The 21,960-nt window shown below is 36.3% G+C and overlaps 1 protein-coding gene across 1 annotated transcript in view; it reads right to left on the bottom strand.

Annotated features, from left to right (window-relative positions):
* Mcm3 (minichromosome maintenance 3) overlaps positions 1–17,840 on the bottom strand; it is a 322,450-nt gene extending 304,610 nt beyond the window's left edge. The window contains exons 1-3 of the mRNA XM_090392917.1: positions 17,598–17,840; positions 12,632–12,744; positions 429–551 (exon numbers count right to left, since the gene is read on the bottom strand). Of these exons, the coding sequence (XP_090249043.1) occupies positions 429–551; positions 12,632–12,744; positions 17,598–17,666 (305 nt within the window). The 5' untranslated portion in view covers positions 17,667–17,840. The remainder of the gene's footprint in view (positions 1–428; positions 552–12,631; positions 12,745–17,597) is intronic.
* Between the last annotated feature and the right edge of the window lie 4,120 nt (positions 17,841–21,960).

Here is a 21,960-nt window from a genome sequence, read left to right as displayed (position 1 = left end):
ATGATTTCTATTGAGAAACAGAAACCACTTCACTGGAGAAGTAAGGAACTTGCATTTACTCCCAGATAGTGTCACTGATTGGTTAAGTGAACCCTCAATCTGTATATAGTTTTGCTCATTAATTTCTTGTATTATTCCCCATACACTAAATAAATAAAATAATAACTAATTGTGCTCTTCTTTCAAAAACATATTATAGAGAGAGGATGAACTTCAGAAAATTGTCATAGAGAAACTTTTTGCGACTTAAGATCTCAATAATCTCATTAACAAAAAATATTACTACTGATGTAAAACAGAATAAACTATAGAAAATAGAAATATTTTAGAATAAACTATCTGTTTAATAAATTTGATAAACTAAATTTTAAGTATAACAAATCAATCATGTAGAGAAAAGCAACTAGTGCAATGTATCATCCACTCACCTTCCTTCGAGACCAATAGTAAATTCTTCAAATTGTTTTGCATATGTTGCATCTGCAGCTCCAACAAATTCTTTTAAAGCTCTCTGAAAAGCTGTTAATTCTTCAAATGCACTATTGAGCAATCTGAAAGGAATGTTATAAGATGATATATTTAGTAAATTAATTTTTTTTATTATTTTTTTTCTATTCTAGTTAAATCATTTTTCTACTTTTCATTCACTTAAACAATTTCATGCTGTTTCATTTTTTGAGTGTCAAAGCACAAAAATATTTACTTAATGATATCAAAATGTGCTGGAAGTGTGAGCAAAATTATAATTATCAGCCTAAAATAAGTTATACTTAGTCTGTTCAAACAATTACTAGGCTGATGTTTCTCTAGCAAACAAACTGTCTAATGACACAACACATGCAGCGATTTATCTGGACAAATCACTGCATAAGTTTAATGCAAACATACATGAAAAGAGCTTAAGAAAAATTATGGAAGGGAAATCTGGGGAAGAATGAGCTGGTTTCAGGCCCCATCAATATTATCAGATACACACTTTAAAACAAATACTTGAGAAATTATGGGAATATAACAAGGATCAGTTTGTACAGTCAACTATCACTGCTGGATACTTTACGAAATACAAAAAAAAAATAGCATGTGTGTGTGTGTGTGAGAGAGAGAGAACAAACTATGGAGCTACGGTTGCGGTTTTTCGATAATTTATTATAGTGGTGCTTGCTATAGTTGATTGTAGATTTGGAAAGGACATATGACAGAACCAAAAGAAAAGTTTTTCAAAATTTATTTATTCGTATGGTCAAATACAGCAAAACAGAGCTATTTACATTTATTACAAATCAAGTTTTAAATTGGACAACCATTACACTGCTCCCTTTATATCACCATCATCATCAAATTCCTGCCATGTACCCTCAAGGGGTGTACAGGATATGATACTACAACATGAAAAATTTACTTAATTACTAACTTCCTATCTACAATTTTCCTCCAGATCAGTCTCTTACTTGTCAAGACTCCAATATTATCAGATATATTTCTGTCGTCTAAGGCACTCTGTACCATATCAATCCACTTATATCTTGGTCTTCCTCTGGGTCGTTTTCCTGCCAACCTGGCAGAGAACACTTGTTTTGCTAATCTTTCCTCTCTGATTCTGTTTAAATTACCATACCACATGAGATTAGCTCTGCTAACACATTCCTGGATGCTGACAATGTCAAGTTCTTTCCTAATATCCTCATTTTTAATATGATATTGCCATTGATGCCATCTGTTCACACCTCTAATCTTTCTCCGGATTCTCATATCTGCGGTTTCTAGTCTTTGGTGAAGTGTTTACTGCTAACCCAGCTCTCAGATCCATAAGTTAAAACTGGTTTGAACACTGTCTTGTATACAGCTAATTTAGTGTTTTGACTAATTTCTCTCTTATTCCATATGAATTTATTCATTTGACTTCCTACTATAACAGCTTTATTGATTCTGTTGTCTATTTCCATATTTCATTTACCATCTTCACTAAAAATCGTGCTTAAGAAGGTGAAATGTTTTACTTGTTCCACAGGTTCACCATTCACAACGCAGTTGACATTTTCAATGATTTTGCCTATTTTCATTGTCTTTGTCTTTTTATTGCTGACCTTCATACCATATCTATTACAACAGTTATTCAATTTAGACAGGGAATCTTACAGACTTGTTATCGATAAGTATAACATCGTCTGCATAAAGCAAAGAGCTGACATTAACATCTCCAATTCTGATATCATGTTTAATACCACTTTCCTTCATAATGTGATCCATATAGATAATGAATAACAGAGAGGATAATGTACATCCTTGTCTCACACCAGATTTAACATTAAACCATCTACCTGTACTTCCTTCAATTCTAACTGCTGACTTTCAACTCAAATACAGACTAAGTATTGTGTTATATATTCTTTCTTTCTTGTCTTCGCGTTCTGTCACTTTCTTGCTAATTTTCTATCTTAAATCCTTGTCGTACCAACTAAGCCTGAAATTTCTAACGTATCTCTCTGGGGCTGCTTCTCTATTTGGAACTCTGACAAAATTTATTCATTTTAGCTGCGCCGGCCAGAGTTCTAGTACAGAAGAGTTCTTGTACAAAGAAACCTTCCCAGAGTTTAAGTATTACCTAATCTTATTAAAGTATTAAGTGCCTATAGAGACTTCAACATTGCAGTTATGGCCTAAACTTTCTAAACTCTCTTTAATTTCCCCTTATTCACAGGTTCAAACTTTAGCAAGTGGTAATTTCAATCTCATGTTCAGACACTCAGACTTACATAGGAAAAACATGTTTATTAATTATCAAGATTACATACATGAAGCTTCCACACATCAAAGATATGTCATATCAAAATTCTAATTTTCTAGCTAAACAATAAGGAACATTCTAATTATCAAAATACTCTAATCTCACATCTCTAGGTTAAATAAGTACACATTCATCATAAAACACTAGTTCACATTCTAAATAAAACTTGCTAACAAAGATCAATTCACATTCAACTAAGCGTTGCATGCTCTCATGCTTTCAGACTACTAGATTAATATGACTAACACGTATATTCAAAGCTAATCAAGATCAATACTAAAAAAACAGGTAAAGCAAGGCAGTGGTAATCAAACAGGCAAGTTATTTATACACACTCATGATTCATTTAAATCACAAACATGGTTCCCGATATCAAATTAAATTAGTGCTACTAACGACCCATACACATTAACTAGGGTTTAGACAATCTAAGAACGTAGACTACCAGTCCAATTCAATCAACTTAACATATGAAACTGTCTCTAAATTCTCACTATCATCTTTTCTAATCTCTGTCCACTTTTCTTTTTTTACAATCATCACTAATAGATAATACAAAATGAAGATTTTGTGCATTACCACCTTGTTAGATGATTTCTCGATCCTTCCGTCTGTTCTTTGTTATGGATCGTCCCCTTTTACGGTGATCTGCCGGCACGTGGAGTCATATGCTTATCCCGATTTTTTTTCTTTGTTTCCTCTGAGCTTACAAACTTTTCGCGACGCTGCTTTTAACACAAATTATCTTCAAAGGGAATCCTTTGCTGCCTTCTCATCGGTTAGAACCAGACCGATGGCCGAAACTCGAAACAATGTCGTCATCTCGTGCTCAACTTCTTCGATTTGTGCCACTCAGCAACTAGAAATACATTGCCGTCATGCCATCTTATCGGATATCAGCAATGCTGACCCGCCTCGGAACTCAAATAAAGACTAAGTATTGCTTGATATAATGCCCCATTGACACCATATAACTGCAGCGTATTGAATAGCTTCTCTCTTAGCACCTTGTCATATGCCTTTTCCAGATTGACAAAACTTAAATATAGATCTTTGTTATATTCCCATGCTTTCTCGACTATTTGTCGTAAAGTGAAGATCTTATCCTGACAGCCTCTATATGGCCTGAATCCTGTTGTTTCACCAAACTTTTCTTCCACAATTCTTCTCAACCGTTTCTCAAGTATACTTGCATAGATCTTGCCAGGAACATTCAGTAGGGAAATAGCTTTGTAATTCTAGCATTCAATTTTATTTCCCATTTTATATATAGATACAATGAGAGCTCTACTCCAATCATCGGAAATTCGTCCCTCTGTCCAGGCTTTCTGAACTATGCAGTGCGGCCACTGTAAGACTTTTATACCACCATACTTCAGCATTTCTGGTCGAATATCATCTACTCCTGCTGCCTTTCCACATTTCAAACCTTTGATGGCTTTTTCTACTTCAAGTATGGATATGTATTCCTGACTGCATGCCTGGTCAGTGTTTTTTTATCACTGTGCTGTCATCACTGCTTGTTTCATTTAGCAGTTTTTCAAAGTAATTACTCCATACTTCAAGGATATCTTTTTCTACCATTTTCATGTCACCTTTATCATCTTTAACTCCTTTTACAGCACTCTTTCCTCCATTTCTAAGCTTCAACAACCTCCAGAATATTTTGCCACCTTCTTGATATTTATTTTCTATGTTCTTGCCAAAGTCCTCCCATGACTTTTGTTTAGCTAGTTTTACACAGTGTTTCGCTTTCTTACATTTGTCTCTGTATTCTCTAAGAGCACAAGCTGACTTATTTGCCAGGAACTTTTGATATGCTTTCTTCTTTTGCTTCACTGCCACTTTAACTTCCTGTGTCCTCCACCATGGAGTTATGATTTTTCTATCCTTGAAGACAACCTCATCACATGCCTCTCTTGCTGAATCAATCAAGATTTTCTTCAAGGCTTGCCAGTGAATCTCCAAGGTTCGGTTCCTGTTCTCAAACTCTTTCATTTTTTCTTGAATAATCTTTGTGTATTTTAATCTACAGTTCACATGACTTGATCAACTTTTATTCACTTTAAAACTTTCTTACATGTTCTTGTTTTCAATATGAAATTCAATTTCATCCTGCTAAAGACTAAATAGTGATCACTTCCAATTTTAAATATTCTGTCCACTCTGGTGTCCTGTGCCAGGGAGAAAACATCACTATTAATAATAATATAGTCAATGAGACTTTTGTTATTCTTTGCCTCTTCTCTCCATGTGAATTTGTGCACATTTTTATGTTGGAACATGGTGTTAGTAATAACCAGTCCATGTCCTGAGCAGAAATCCAACAGATATTTGCCATTATTATTAGCTTTGCTCTTTTCTCCAAATTTTCCCAAAATATTTTTGTATGTCTGACAATCATTTCCTACTCTGCTATTTAGATCCCAAACAAGGACCAACTTTTCATTTTTCGTTGTGTCAGCTGCTTTCTCTAAATCCTCAAAAAATTCCTCCACTTCTACCTTAGTAGAACCTTCTGTGGGACCATAGGCACAAATCAGTCTCATTGTCCAGTTCCCCTTTCTCATATTTGCCCACATCACTCTACTTGAGACTGCCTGCCATTCAAGAAGATTAGCCTCGTATTTAGTGCTGAATGCTATGGCTACTCTTTCTTTTCCTTGATTGTCATTGCCTGAATATAACATTTTGTATTTATTGCTCAGAAAGATCTCACCAGTTTTTTTTTGTTTGTTTCAGTCACCCCTATTATGTCGATCTGGTTCTTATCTAATTCCTCAGCTAGCTCCATTTCTTTGCCATTCAGGCTTCTTATGTTGATAGTACTGATCTTTAACTCTGGTGATGTTGAGTTGGGATGTTTTTTCAGATTTGTTCCAGTATTTGACTTTTTGCTGTTCACCCTGGTTCCCTGGTGAAAACAATAGGCCTTGTTTAACTGGGCAACGCTCCAGCCGGCATGAAATTTTGTCATGTTGTACCATCATTTTATGTTTTGGTTTAATAAGAATACAATTTGGTCGGCTAAATCCCAAATTGCCAGCCCATCCTCGTTCGTTCAGTATCCAGGTAGATACCCAACAGAGTGCACCACAAGAAGGTGAGGATTGGACATTAGGTAAGAAGCCCTGGTCGGTTTTCCGCATTCCTTTAAAGGCTATGTGGAGGTCTCCTCTCAGTTATACAGCTTTGACCCTTAAGCACCTTGCTCCCTTTATAGCCTGACATAATTCTGCTATTGCCTCTGGAAAATTGGACAGGACTCCACTACGTGAGACATGGTTTGCAGAACAGAGCATTCACAATATGGTGATTTTAGCTGAATGGCAATTTTCCATTTATGAAGTAGATATCTGCATCTTCCATGGCCTGTCCTAATCCTGTTTAGGGAGGATCACTGTTTACGTGGCAGATCAAATCTAGGAAGCTCGGAAACAGGGATCTTCAATAAGTGATCGATTGGTTAATGTTAGAATTGTTCCAATGATTCCTCCATTCATCCTCAGGATTAAAGTTGTGAGTTTCCGATAACTGTCCCTCAAACCAAATGGTAGTACGTGATCTGAATCGGGTTCATGGCAGATTGTTTAGTACATCTGAGATCGGATCATTTGGTCTTCTTAACAGCAGAGTGCTGTTGAGAAGACCAAACCCAGGGCAGACACTCCAAGCATGGAGGCCCTGCATCCCCAGCCACTTTAGAGATAATATTGTTTCTAGCTTCAATCTTATTTCCCAGTTGTTGTATATGGTTTTTGTAGGTGAAAGTTTTGTCAAGGGAGACTCCTAGATATTTTGGGCAATCTTCATGGGTTATGACTTTATTACAGAAATTAAGATTCGGTGTGCGGTTAGCTTCAGGGTTGAGTAGGTGGAATGTAGATGAGACAGTTTTTGCTGGATTAGGTCTTAGATACTAGTAGTTGGAATACTTTCCCAGTTGTATTACGTCATTGCCAAAGGATTTCTCCACGTCGCCAAAACTGGGCTTATGACTAATAATAGCTAGGTCATCAGTATACATGAACTTGTGGGAATCTATGGAAGGTGTGTCAATGTTTATATAATGATATATAAACATTGAAGAGACCTAGAGAAAAAACCGATCCATAGAGGGAGGCCATTTTGGAGGAATCTTTTCCTGCTTGTTCTTACACCAAGCTGCACATGGAATTTATAATATGTACAATACACAATATATTAGAAGTGACTGATAAAGTGATGGTAAGGAGTGAAATAGCACATTTATGTTGTATCCTTCACAGGACAAAACAGGATCTGGAGTGATTGGAGAAATGATTGCAGTGTGGGAGAATGAAAAGCAATGTGAATTTGTAAAATGTGAAAGTGTGAGAAATTGCAAACAAGGATATGGTATTGCATGGAGATTAGTTAGATAAGAGGTATACTAAATGATTAAATGACAAAAGTACGTTTCCCAGACAGGGCCTAATTCACTTTTCCAGAAGCAGGCTGGACCCAAGGTGCTAAAGTGCTGAGACTCCACCCTTACAAAATGAATAAAAACAAATAAAAACAATCAATATATACAAAAAACTTTTATTTCATTTATTAAAAAAAACTTATGCTAAGTAAAGATGTTATAAATGTTTTTCCCTAGACTTCTCTTCCACAAATGGATCAATAATATCATAATTAAAATTATTCACATCATTTTCAATAAATAATAGTGAAAAATTTGACATTTTATCCTGATGCAAAGAGTTACATAAATAATTTTTCACCCTTTTAAGAACAGAAAATGAATGTTACCTGTTTATGCATGACTACAAACATGTCATGGACACAAAAAATATATGTATACTATATATGTGTGTGTGTATATATATTAGAGTGATATAGGAAATTTAACAGAAAACAATCAATTTTTTAATGTTCAATTTGAAGTATTTATACTTTCATTAATTCAATTTTAAATCTCAATGTTTGGGCCCTTAAATTGGCCCTAATTTTTCAAGGCCCCCAACCAGAGCCTCGTGCATATTTGCATAAGTACAGCCCTATTCCAACGTGCAAATATCTAGGATATTAGTGATGTTGTTAGTCTGCTGAAGGAAGAAGTGAAAGATGATTATTATGGCAGGAACAAATGACTTGAAAGGAGAGAAATATACAATGAGAGAGAATATGTTGCAAGAAAGAAAACTGAAGAGTAAGGAAGTAAAAAATTGTGACTGCTGTCTTGACATGACAGAACAGAGTTGAGAAGAAGGACCACGATTGCTAATGAGTCCATGAGAAGACTGTGCAGGAGGAATGGTGTGCAGTTTATTGATGTATGGTGTGAATTTGATGGACAAAAGGACTTATATATGCCTAACAGATTACATTTAAATGTAATCTGTTAGGCATATATAAGTCTATACATTTAAATGCATTTAAATGGTTTTTAAACTACATTGGCATTTAAACTACATTTAAATGGTTTTGGAGTTAGATGTTTGGAGAAAATGTTGTTTAATGAGAGTTTGGAAGTGCAAAACCAGGGAAACAAGAGATATTAGGGATGTAATCAAGCATGTGTCTGGCCATCCCTGTGATAAATTTGTGTGTATACAGAAATTATTATTATTTATTAATATTATCTGAGACCTCCAGGGAGTCAAGTACTCATCAGGAAGGCTATAAATAACCCAAACCAATTGTCATATCTTCCCTTAAATTCATTCACACTAGATGCACTCACTATTCCTAAAGGCAAACTATTTTACTCACTCACTGTTCTGTGAGAGAAAAATCTAGCTCTTACCTTTTTCCATGACTGTGAACAAACTTAACTTTAATGGAAGCTCCTGTGTTCTCTCCCCACCTTCCATATAATGAAAAATTTCATCAGACGGCATCCTATATACCCATTCAAAAGTTTATAGACCTCTATCATATCACTCTTCTTTCTCTTGTTAACCAGAGTCTGTAATCCACATACTCGCAATCTGTCCTCATGATCTAAATCCCATAATCCAGATATAATCTTTGTAACACTTCTTTGCACAATTTCCACAGCTTCTTTATCCCCTTGGAATCTGGGAGACCAAATCTGTGCACAATAATCCAGGTGTGGTCTTATCAAAGCCTTATAAAGAGGCAAAATGACTTCCTTATCCTTAGATGTCAAGGTTTGATTCAACATCGCAATTATCCTATGAGATGTTGCAACATTTGCTATGTGATGTTTGAACTTCAAATTCCTATCCACAAATACACCAAGATCCCTTGCCTCTTCAGTTTCTTGTAGCATAACCCCACTAATATAATATGCTACTGGAAATCTCATCATGCCAAAGTGCATAACTTTATGCTTACTAGCATCAAACTGAACGCCATTTTTGTTTGCCCCAATTTCCATCTTATTCAAATCATTTTGTAGGTGCTGAATATCAGTAACATCCTTAATTGCCCTGCCTATCTTCGCATCATCGACAAACAATTGCACATCTGATGCTATACCCTGTCTGATGTCATTAATGTACAGATTGAATAATAATAGCCCAAGGACTGAACCCTGAGATACACCACTGGTCACCTTAAATTTGGCAAATTCACACTCACTGTATACCACTTTTTGATATCTGTATGTCAACCATCCCCTGTTCCAAGTCAAGAGTTTATATTACAATCCCATATTCCCCAGTTTATGCAGCAGTCTTTTGTGTGGTATCCTCTCAAATGCCTTGGAAAAATCCAACATTATCATAGTATATCCATTCCCTTTATCCAAATCGGCTGTAACATTGTTATAAAATATGAGCAAATTGCTAAAACATGACCTTCCTGTTTAGTAAACCATTAGGCAATGCTGAATATGATTTCCCAGGTTTCCAATTTGAATGGGTTGGTAATGATATTGTATAAGATAAATTGTGGGTACAAGGGGATGTTGAAATGCAAGTATACGAATGAGAGAGAGGCGTTTTTTAAATTGGTCAGTTCGACTTGGCCAAAAATTATAGACATCAATGAGACCTGGTTGATAGAAAATGATATAGTTACATAGACAGAACGTAAAGGGTATTGTATTTTCATGGAGTATAGAAGGAATAGGAGAGAAGCTGATGATAGTTGAAAACTTACAACCAACAAAATTAGAAATTAAAGAAGATTTAAGTCTGGGAAATATGATTCATTTGAGGCTGTCTGGTGTGAGATAGAGGCTAATAGGAAAAAATATGTTGTTAGATACTGTTATATACCAGGGGATCCACATGAAAATGTAGATACCGTGTACTGGCAGATTAGCATAATGAGTGCAGGCCGAATAACCATTATGAGAAACTTTAACTATGGGAAGATAGATTAGAAGGAGAAAAGGGGACATGCAGGGCTGTACTTAAACTTTTCCCAATGAGGGCAGGGCCAGGGGTGCTAGAGTGCTCCATGGTACCATCTCATTGTTTGGGGCCCTTAAATTGGCCCTAATTTTTTGAGGGCCCCAAGCTAGAACATCATACACTTGTGCATAAGTACAGCCCTAGGGGAGCATGGTAAGATAGAAGTGGAATTTATACAGTTGCTAAGGGAAATTTACACGAAACAACATATTACAGAAGAGACAAGGGTTTTGAAAGTGTTGGATCTGCAATAGCATCAGAAGATATATTCATAACCAAGGTAAACATTCTGTCCCCAATTGGGGAGAGTGAGCAGTGAGCATGCTGTCTTGTTCTGGAAAGTTGCCAAACATGAAATTCTCTGTCAAGGAAGGTATAACTAACACCAAGAGGACAAAAATATATTTATTAAACTCACTAATTAAACTCTTTATTTAAATTTAATTAAAATTAAATTAAACTCACTAAGGATATTGGGTGTCAGTTACAATTTAAATTGTAACTGACACCTAATATCCTTACGTGGCACCCTCTATGGGTCAGATAACTACAAAGTTAATTTAGAGAAGTCTGGCAATTAGGTCTTAAAATGATAGTCTTCCAGATCTTTGGTAAATTAATGCAAACTTACTTGATATCAGTTACAATTTAAATTGTTTCTACAATTACTTAGTTTAGTTCTGTGTGCCTGTCACAGTTTCATTATGCTCTGATGATGTTGGGTAGTAAACTTGCAAAATATTAATAGAGTTTAATAAATGTATTTTTTCCTCTTGGTGTTAGCTATACTGATAAGCTATATTATGGATAATTTACAACAACACCTAAGCCTTTCTGTACAAATATCAAGGAAAGGTTTATGTTGAAGTATGAAGCTGATAATTATGACAGACCTAAGTCTGTCACAATTATCTCCTCTCAAGATTATCATAATTATCTATCTCTCAAGATTCCTCTGACAGACCTAAGTCTGTCAGAGGAATCTTGAGGGAAATGTCATGGCTTGAGAAGTAACAAAGAATGCCAGTAGTGCATGGGAAGTGGTCAGAAACTATCAGCTTCATGCTTACTTTCGTTTCTGGACCAGAGAACTTTTCCAACATTTGGTCCCTGTTGTGGCCCGTGAAGTTTTAAGTGGGGTAAATGTTGGAAAAGTTCTCTGGTCCGGAAACGATTTATTTATTAATGAATATTTATTTATTAATAAATCGGTTCCTGATTAGGAAAAAAATAATTTTTTTTAAATTATTTTGTATAGGCAGCACCCCCACTTAAAACTTCATGGGCCACCACTGCTACTGACAGTGGTCATCTCATTTCTGAAATATTTAAGATATCACATCTGTATTTCTTCATTTCTTATTGAAGCGACTGCAATTTTCCAGTTGCCCATAATGTGCAGACATTCCATGTACCTATTGATATTCCATCCCTTACAGGCTTCAGTTTGATTTCTTTGTTTTCAGTAGCTGATTTTTCGATCCAACCCTGATTGCTCAACTAGGAATGCAGACCTTGTTTGACTCGGTGTGATGTCCAAGCAGGCATGAGTCTTTTCTCTTGTTCTTTGGCATCAGATTTCAATTGTATTTTCTCTTTACTGTCAGCACATCGACATTGATCTGACAAACCCTGATTCTTCCTTGAAGAGCTTGGGAGAGATGTAAGAATGAGCATATAGGTTATGTTTAGGCTTAGGGAGGCCTAAGCTCACCTTGACAGAGTACTGTCATTGGACTTCTGTGGCATATTATAGAGTTATTGGAGTTGTACACTAACCTTCCATGTCCTGTTAGTATTGCTGCTTCTTGTCTGGGACTGCTTATTGGCTATTTGCAGCTAGGCCATTTCTTGATCTGCAACCTGGGGACATGTCTGGTGGCATGCAGCTTTGCCTCTGGTGGAAACACCCCAGACCAAATAGTGTCAAAACTATTTGCATATTATACTGAGCCCCAACTAAGAAAAACACATTTTCTATTATAGCACTCAGATATCAGAAGCAGCCCACGCTAGTACAAAATGTACTATAAGTTTACAATTAACCTTTCGCCAGTGGGAACAACATAAAAAGTTATTTATGCAATTCTGATACTGATATACATGACAAAAATTCCTGGAGTGTATATGTAGTACTTATAATACTACATATAGTACAATAATAGTATATTTACATATAGTACTATTATAGTATCCTATACACTCCTTGAGGATGTACAAAAGAGATTTGACAATGAAATATAATGCAAAAAAATAATTCATTAGGGACCAATACATTGCATGCTGCTAGAATTTTTTTTTGTTCAATGTAAATGATTACATAATATCGATGTATATGGAAAGTTACCAACAGAAAATTATCATTGAATCTAACAGATAATGCACTTACAAACTATATTTTTAAAATGCTCAAGTCGTTACATATGCAGTGTGAAAAACATTCCTAATGGAAACTATGAAATCTATAAATTTTAAAATCATGCAAATAACTTACCCCTGCGCTCTCTTGAGATTTTTCCGACGCAAATCATTTACATTAACAATGATGCGAGACTGATCATTATTGATCATATCCTTCACCAACTGGCTATAAACTCCTTGGTCATCCTACAAAAGTATATAGGCATATCATAATTCAGCTAAATGGCAACATTTTTATATATATATATACACACACACACACACACACACATATATATATATAAACCTTTTTTTAAATGCATCACCTTTTTATTTTCACAAGGCTGAAGATCTCATTAAAAGAACTATGTTTCAGGGAGATTCTTATTCCACTGTATAGGACTCTGATTAGGATATACATGGACAACTTTGCACAGTAGTCCATGTGTGGTCACCTGGTTTTCAAAAGAAGGAAGAGATGTCGGAAAGTCCAGAGGCGACTGACTAAGGTAGTTTCAGATCTCTGGAATGTTGAATATGAGGAAAAGTTGAGAAGATACAATTTACAGTGTAGTGGATAGGAGGAAGAGGGATGATATGATAGAGACGTACAGATTGGATCAATGTTGAAGAGGTTTTTCATAAAATGGTGGGAGATCAGGGAAGAACAAGGTCATTCCTGGAAGCTGTACAAGGCGAGTATGAACAAGGGAGTGAGAAGCAGATTATTTGCATACTGAGTTGTGAATGATTAGAATGTCTTGCCTGAGAGTGTGGTGTCTGCAGAGAATTTGAATGTGATTGAGGCATGTTATGATGCGTTGTGTGTATGACAAAAGGACCTCCTAGATAAGTCTTTGACTCTATGGGGTCTTAGGGTAATAATAATAATAAAATAAGCTGTTCGAAGTTTTTACACTTGGTTAAACTATAAATTATATATTTAGTTTAATCCTTTATCCAAGTGTAAGTAAACAAAGTTTGTGCTTTAAGTATTTTCAGGACTGGGACAACTCCTGGTAAAGATGGTATAAGTTCTCATCACTTGCCTTAGTATCTCCCATAATGCAAAGCACATCTCCTTGCAGACATGTATAAAGCTATGCATTAAGGGAGATACTAAGGCAAGTGATGAGAACTTATACCACCTTTACCACGAGTTACTCCAGTCCTGAAGATACTTCGGGTCAAACTTTATTTGCTTACACTTGGATAAAGGATTAAACTAAATATATATATATATATATATATATAATTTAATAAAATAAGCTCTTTTAAAATGTTTTAAAAGCTCTTTTAAAATGAAATGATGAGATCTAGAACTCTTGATCCTTGCGTGCCCTTCTTTACATGCTGCCTGAGATAGTTATCTCTCAAGAACTCGAGAAATCAATTTTCTTTATTCTCAGATGCTATCTCTTCATTCCAATCTATACCACCATAATTAAAATCACCCATAATAATTACCCTTCCTTTGCTCACTAATCGAAGTTCTTTATACATCACCACTTTCCACATTCCCAGGCCGATAGCAACATCCAACTAAATAGACAAGCAAGAGACAAGCAAGTTATTGTACCTCTGTACCGAGCTTGATAAGACCTCATCTCGACTACTGTGCCCAGATTTGGTCACCTCGGTTCCCTCTTGATGGGGAGGAGGTGGAGAGGATCCAGAGGCGAGTGACTAAGATGATAACAGGTCTATGGAATGAACCATATGAGAACAGGTTGAAGATTTGTGGGTTGCAGAAACTAGTTGATAGGCGGAAAAGGGGAGATATAATTGAGACATTCAAATTGCTAAAGGGATTCTATAGGATTAATTCAGAGGATATTTTTGAGATCAGGACTGGTGGTGGGAGAACTAGGGGACACCTATGGAAGGTGGACAAGAGTGTGGTTAGCAGGGGTGTTAGAGCTGGGTTCTTTACTTTTAAAGTGGTTAATGAGTGGAATAAGCTGCCAGAGTCTGTTGTGGGTGCTATGACGGTGAACGAGTTCAAGGCAAGGTATGATAGATACTGTGAGAATGTAATCGCATAGTTGTGTGGACAAGATGTTTAGGGCCTCCCTCGATGAGTCTAAGGACTCCTGGAGTCGCCTGAAATAATAATAATAATAATAATAATAATAATAAATACGTCTTCCTCTCAACTCCCAGGTTACACCACACTCTGCCTCATAACCACTGCCACTATTTCCCCCTTTCATATCTACCTTATGTGGACTTAATTCCTCTGCTATCATCAGCAGCATTCCCCTCCCTTCTTCCCCTTTCTATCCTTGCAAAAAATACTGTACCCTTCCATTTCTATTCCCGTTATGATATCTTCATTCAACCATGTTTCACTTATTCCAATAATTTGGGGGTGAATAAACTCAATCACTGAAACCATTTCATCCCCTTTATTCCTGATACTTCTGGCATTTGTAAACAGACACAGCAGTTCATTCTTAGGTCTATAGTTAGTCCTACCCAAGCCATGTGTTGGTTGTGATTTCCCCACTACACCTGCCCAATCACCTTTATTACTGCTTACCACATACATCTGCTCAGTCTCAATTCTCCACCCACATTGCATATATTCCATCTTCATACACACATTCACTTTCAACATTCACTCTCTCTATGCCACGACTCCTTGTCCACCCGAGCCTCCCCCTCCCGTTTCCCTGTTCCTCTTGTATTCCCGTTCTTTCTTTCTCTCTCACACTACTGTTCTACTGCCAAGCACTTCTGTCTCTTCAGTACTATTCTCCTGATTTTTCCTTTCATCTCTTTCTTCTGATCTCTGGCACGCATCACATACTGCACTTCCACACAATACTTCGATCCAGCAACACTTTCTCCAGCACACCCATTCCAAAGTCATTTAAATACAGCCCATCATGCCTGCATAATTTCATTCTACCCTCAAACACATGCCATACATCCATAAACTCCACTCCCTTCTCCTCACATAGCTCCGTTAGCATACCATTATTTTGGCTCTCCTTTTTTTGACTATTTTGGCTATGTAGATACTTATATATATATATAAGTATATATATATATATATATATACATAGGATTTTTTTTATATACTTATCACTATAGAAAGGGATTTATGTGATTTATAATAAATAATTAAATATTGCAAGATAACACCATAAGTTGGTTGGGTAAAGAAAACATAGCATTCCCAAATTTTTATCAGGAAGACATATTCCTATCTACAAAAAAATTTGGAAGAGAAACTTAGGGATGAACAAACTGGGAGAAATTTATATATATAGAGAGAGAGAGAGAGATCCCATACACAAGAGGTTGAGGGACCTACAGATGCATCAGTGCCACATGTGAAGGTACAGATGAAAACTGAGACAGAAGTTTGATTTTTATTTTATTTATTTTTTTGAAGAGTTTGAGGTCGTTGTTTGGGAATACTTCTTGAGAATGGCCATTCCAGAGAACAGAGGTGGACTGAATAAAAGACGATGAGTAGGATCATGTTCAGTGTGTTTGCAGTAGCACAGTAAAGGTGGTGCAAGGAAGCTGCAGCTCTTTTATTGACAGGTGCAACAGAAAGTGAGGGAATGATGGTTGCCAAATCATTGGAGCAGTGATCATGCAGCCTGTACGATAGACAAGTACTTCCATGATCACTGCTCCAATGAATTGACAACCATCATTCCCCCCCCCCCGATGCATCACAGATGCAGTGATGAAAAACTGCACCTGTGAGATGGAGGTTGAAATGAGTCTATAAGGGACGGATCGTCTATGAGCCTAATTGCATGATCTGGATGGCATTTAGGATTTTAAGGGAAGTTTTAGGTGTACTACCCCAAACGTGAGAGGTATTCTAAACATGGATGGATCTGCATACAGTGAAGAGTTGAAAGAAATAGCAGTCGTCAAATTTATTTAAATAACTTTCACAGCTTACACCTGTAAAAAGATATATATATATATATATAGAATTTTATTCAAAAACTTCAATATAATGTCTCATGCACATGTACCATTATAACTATTTATTAGGGTGAAATCTGTCAGAGATTTCACTTTACAACCAGTAGCTGAAAAATCGATGGGAACATAAAAAAAGCAGGGAATATTAAAGTTTTGCAGATATGGAAAATGAACATGAAAAGGTGCAAAGATGAAATATTTTCAAAATGTTGCAGTTATATGGGATTAATGGAACAACAAACAGCATATAGAAAAAGCAAACCTAGCAAGGTGGGAACCCAGATGAATAAATTTATATGGAATAAGAGAGAAATTAGCCAAAACACTAGGAGTAACAGATTAGAAAACAGTGTTCAAACTAATTTTGACTTGTACATCTGACAGTTACATTAGAAATAAAACAGTGAATCAAAGGCTAAACATGAAAGATAAGTTTCAGAAAAATTAGGGGAGTGAACAGATTGAATCAATGGCATCATCATATTAAAAATGGTAGTAAAAAGGAACGTGGCATTGTCAGCATTACGTGGGTGAGCAGAGTTAAATGGTATGGTCACTGAAGGAGAAAGGAAAAGTTGGTAAAAACAGGTGTTTGACGTTAATATTTTTGATATAGGAACCCTGAAAAATACCCAGACCATTCTAAATGGACTGATGCTGTTGGAACCATTTTAGAAGACCAAAATATAAGGTCTTAAATATTGGATACCAGACAAATAATAAATTAATTTGGTGGAAAATTCTTGATATGAAGTTAATAATAACGTAAACTTTATCCTGCAGTGCTACCATAGTACCGGTATACCTATTAATAATAGTACAAAGCTTCCGTAGCTCAGTATAGACGAAGCCCTCTGGTCGGAAAGACCTGGGTTCGATTCCCGTCCATGACGTGAGGAAACCTTTATCAGGTCTCTTTCGACTAAATGTGAGTTAACCGGTCTCATACGATGGTCGAGGGTTTTTTCGCCTGGAAACTCGGTTTTTCGTCCCTCAGAACAGGAAAACCGACCCGTGAACACACATACACGGATATACAGTCATAAAATACATACGTATGTTAAGGGCGGGGGGGGGGGCAATATACACCGAATAAAACCTACATCATCATCCAAGAAGTCTAAGTATTCCTTTTGTATATCACGAAGCCTCTGATCAACTTCCACATCCATGGTTTAATATATTATACTCGAGAACAGTGTATTATTAGGATATTTCTCTTCTTGAGAAAGATACTGTCAGATACATCAGCTAGCTGTATAACTTAAACTATCAACTGTGTAGACCCACACGGCAACAAGAATTCGCACAGCACAGTACAGTGCATGTAACTGACAACAACGAAATGCTGAATTCCCGCCAAAACCTACCACGTGATATGAAACTAGCAGAGGCATTTAAACTCACTAGCGCCTCATCTCCACAGACCAGAAGACATCTTCAATTCACAAAGAAAAACACTTGAAGAAACATAATAAGGTAACTTTAAAAAATTTAAAATAATAGCCTCTTGGCTCTTTATCGTAATAATAAGGTGACGTTAAAAATTCTAGGTGCCCATCACCGGAAAATATTGAAAATTATTGAGGGCCTACAAAAATTTAACTAGTCCAATACTGTGTCGAGAAAAAAGACTAGCAGGAAAAAATATATATAAAATAAAGACATCGTTACATAGACCATATATTTATAACGTACTTAAGCTCTTACAAATTGCCTACCGGTTTCGCTAGTAACTAACTAGCTTTCTCAAGGCTTGCATAGTACAAAAAAATTGAAGGATAACGGGGAATGCCACCGTTATCCTTAACTCAAAAGACTACATTAAGAAGTTATTATTATTATTATTTGACACCTCCAGGGAGTCCAAAGACTCATCGAGGGAGAGTGTGCCAACAGCATCGAACGATTGGCCCCCTTCCAACTACTAACCGCGCTCAAACTTTCTTAACTGAGCCATTAGTAGCAGAGGCTCTACCAATCGACCAACCTTTGCCGGCAAGTTAAACGACTTACTATCTGACAGTTCCGCAAAATCCTCAGCAGAGATCCTACAATGAAGAACCACAATGAGACAAACTTCCTGATCCGTAACATGAATACTTGGCCTGAAGAACTAAAACGAAAACTTAAATCCTCACATCCCATTACTCCTAGACTGTACGGGGCGCCTAAAATGCATAAAGAAGAAGTGCCACTTGGTCCGATTGTGGATGGCAGGTCCTCCCCTAAGTACCTATTGGCTAAGCACCTAGCGAATTTACTTAAAGGAAAAATTAGACAAACAGAGTCCTACTTAAAAAATTCTCAACACTTTGTGGACAAACTAAAAAAACATAAAAATTACACAAACAGACATAATGGCCAGCCTAGATATAGTGTCCTTGTTTACGAATGTACCAGTAGAAGAAGTAATGAACATTATCAAAGGTCTCTTTCCTGCAGATATCACAAAGATGTTCAAGCATTGCCTACAATCAAATTTTTTCAAAGTTAACAACAAGATATTCAAACAATTAGAAGGCCTAGCCATGGGCAGCCCTCTGTCGCCACCATGTGCAGATTTTTTCATGGAGAAATTTGAAGATGAAATATTCACCAGCATTACTCCTAAACCTTCTATACGGTGGAGATATGTGGATGACATCTTCATCATATGGAAAGACAATTTAGAAAGCCTACATATTTAGAAAGCCTACATGTTTGTTAACAGAATCAATGCACTCCACAATAAAATAAAATTTACTCTAGAAGTAGAAAATAACGAACAGCTACACTTTTCGGACTTACTAGTAAAAAGACAAGGAAACAGTATCAAACTGTCGATTTACAAAAAACCAACGGACAATGGAAGATATCTACATTACTCTTCTAACCATCATAGGTCACAGAAACACAGCATCATCCACATGCTAAGAAACCGAGCTAGAAAATTTATCTCTGACGAGGAAGTCCAAACAGAACTGTCTCAAATAGCTACAACTCTATCACAAAATGGTTATCCTAGACACATCATCAACAAATTTCTAAACAAAGATAACCAACAAGAAAGAACAGTCGCCCAGCAAATCTCAACAGCAGTCATCCCCTTTATAGGTTCAACTTCCACAAAAATTGCAAGATTGTTAAAGACATATAACATCAGGGTTGTATTTAAACCAACAAATAGCATAAGACAGGTCCTAAGATCTCCTAAAGACAGTGTGCCATTTTATAAATATCCAGGTGTGTATAATATTCCATGCATGTGCGGTCTTTCCTACATTAGACAGACTTCGAGAAGCCTGGAAATAAGACAGAAAGAACATGTAGGCAATGTTAATCACAACAGAACGATCACCTCAGGATTGGCACATCACTCTTCAACTTCGAACCACACTATAGACTGGAATAACAGCTCCATGCCCTACATAGACGAGGATTACAGACATCGAGTATTTAAAGAAGCGGCAGTTGTACTACGTACGGGAATTTTTTTTTTAAATAACGAAACCTGTGGTGCGTTCATAATTAGAAGAAACACACGTATAAACCACAGTGAAAATTATTTAATTGTAAATATTTCATCCTAAGTATCTTAGGACATCATCAGTACAGTATTTAAACAAAAATTAGGAATAACATACAGTTAGGGCGCATGATTACAATAGAATCTCATGAAAACGTGCATAACGTGCTAAAGTAGTACAACAACAACAAAAAAAAAAAAAAAATTCGTCTTGATGTTCAAGACGAATGTGGTCTTGATCATCAAGACCACATTCGTCTTCTTAAACCGCAGAAATCTGGCCTCTCTCAACACGTAATTGAAAATCCACACCATAGGATCCATTGGGAAAAGGCTAAACTTTTACATAGAGCTTTATTTAAACATGAATGTTTATACAAAGAAAGTTCTGAAGCCCTACTACACAGACCAAACCTAAACCGCAACGACGTTCTTACTATTCCTAAAGTATGGGAAATTATCATACAAAACTGTGTTAAATAATTAACGTGTTTTTTTTTTTTTTTTTTGTTGTTGTTGTTGTTGTTGTTGTTGTTGTACTACTTTAGCACGTTTTCATGAGATTCTATTGTAATCATGCGCCCTAACTGCATGTTATTCCTAATTTTTGTTTAAATACTGTACTGATGATGTCCTAAGATACTTAGGATGAAATATTTACAATTAAATAATTTTCACTGTGGTTTATACGTGTGTTTCTTCTAATTACGTACGGGAAGTAACCTAAACAGAAATCAAGGGGCCATTCTGAACGATACCTGGGAAAATATAATTAACTCCCTCAGTTCAACAGCGCTACAGTACGCAAATAATCATATTACGCGTTTGCATGTTACGCGTGTTCATGATGCTGAGTAGATATGTCACGCGAACGTGTCACCCTAGCTACCTAACAGCTACTAACGGTTCTTTGTATTTTTAAACCTTTTTTGCATTTACCTTTTTTTGTACTATGCAAGCCTTGAGAAAGCTAGTCAGTTACTAGCGAAACCGGTAGGCAATTTGTAAGAGCTTAAGTACGTTATAAATACATGGTCTATGTAACAATAAGTATTTATTTTGTAACACTTTATGACCAAAAATATGTACAAAAAATATATATATTGAAAAGAAAACTAAAAATAATACAAATAACCAAAAGAGATTCTTCCCTTGTAGTGGGATACATAAAAAAGGATATAAACGAGGGGGGAAACATGTTAACCCCTTTTATTCCCCAAATGGAGTAGGCAAGACTTTTAGACCTAACTTTTGAACATTAGTGGGCAACTGATATTTACAAAAAATATATTGCTGAGGATGTCGATCTCGGTGAAGAAGAGACCGCGGACGTCCAAGACAAAGATGGAAAGACAAACTTCATCAGCAGAGCAGGAACAGGACATAAAAAGCCTATATCTGAATTGCTCAGAAGACGATGATATTGTTGAGAATTTCGGACGAGATGAAAACATTCACCAGAGATACAATGTGTAAAAGAAAACGCTGAAGAACCCACAATCGATGAACCATCCCTGACAGCAGGTGACAATGTTATTAAAGCACTAAAAATAGTAAGTTATCTGGTGAAAATTAAATTATAACAGACCTAAAATTGCAACAACATTCTTAACAACTTTGCTGATGACAGCCTCTGTAGTCTGCAGCGAATTCGGCCCAAAGATACTTGATGGGGTTAAGGTCTGGGTTCAGAGAAGATCAGACCAACACTTGAACATTGTTTTGTGGAAACCAGTCTCGAAGAAGCAGTGCAGTATAGCACGGAGCACTGTCATGCTGAAGATGCAATGGCTATTGCCGAAATATTTCACAGCGTTTGAAGCATGAAGTTGTCTATGTAGCCATCAGATGTCGTGATTTGGGGCATGTCGACAAATGGAGCAAGCCCCATCCAATTGAAACATCTCGGTACCGAGCATCATCAAACTTGATAGTTGGAATGATACTGTCCTGATGGA

Source organism: Typopeltis vanoorti, chromosome 5 (genome assembly GCF_054136105.1).
Source record: "Typopeltis vanoorti isolate ZY-2024b chromosome 5, IOZ_Tvanoo_1.0, whole genome shotgun sequence".
In the NCBI taxonomy this organism is placed as follows: domain Eukaryota; kingdom Metazoa; phylum Arthropoda; class Arachnida; order Uropygi; family Thelyphonidae; genus Typopeltis; species Typopeltis vanoorti.
The sequence above is the reverse complement of the archived record's forward strand: the minus strand, read 5'-3'. Positions and strand labels throughout refer to the sequence as shown.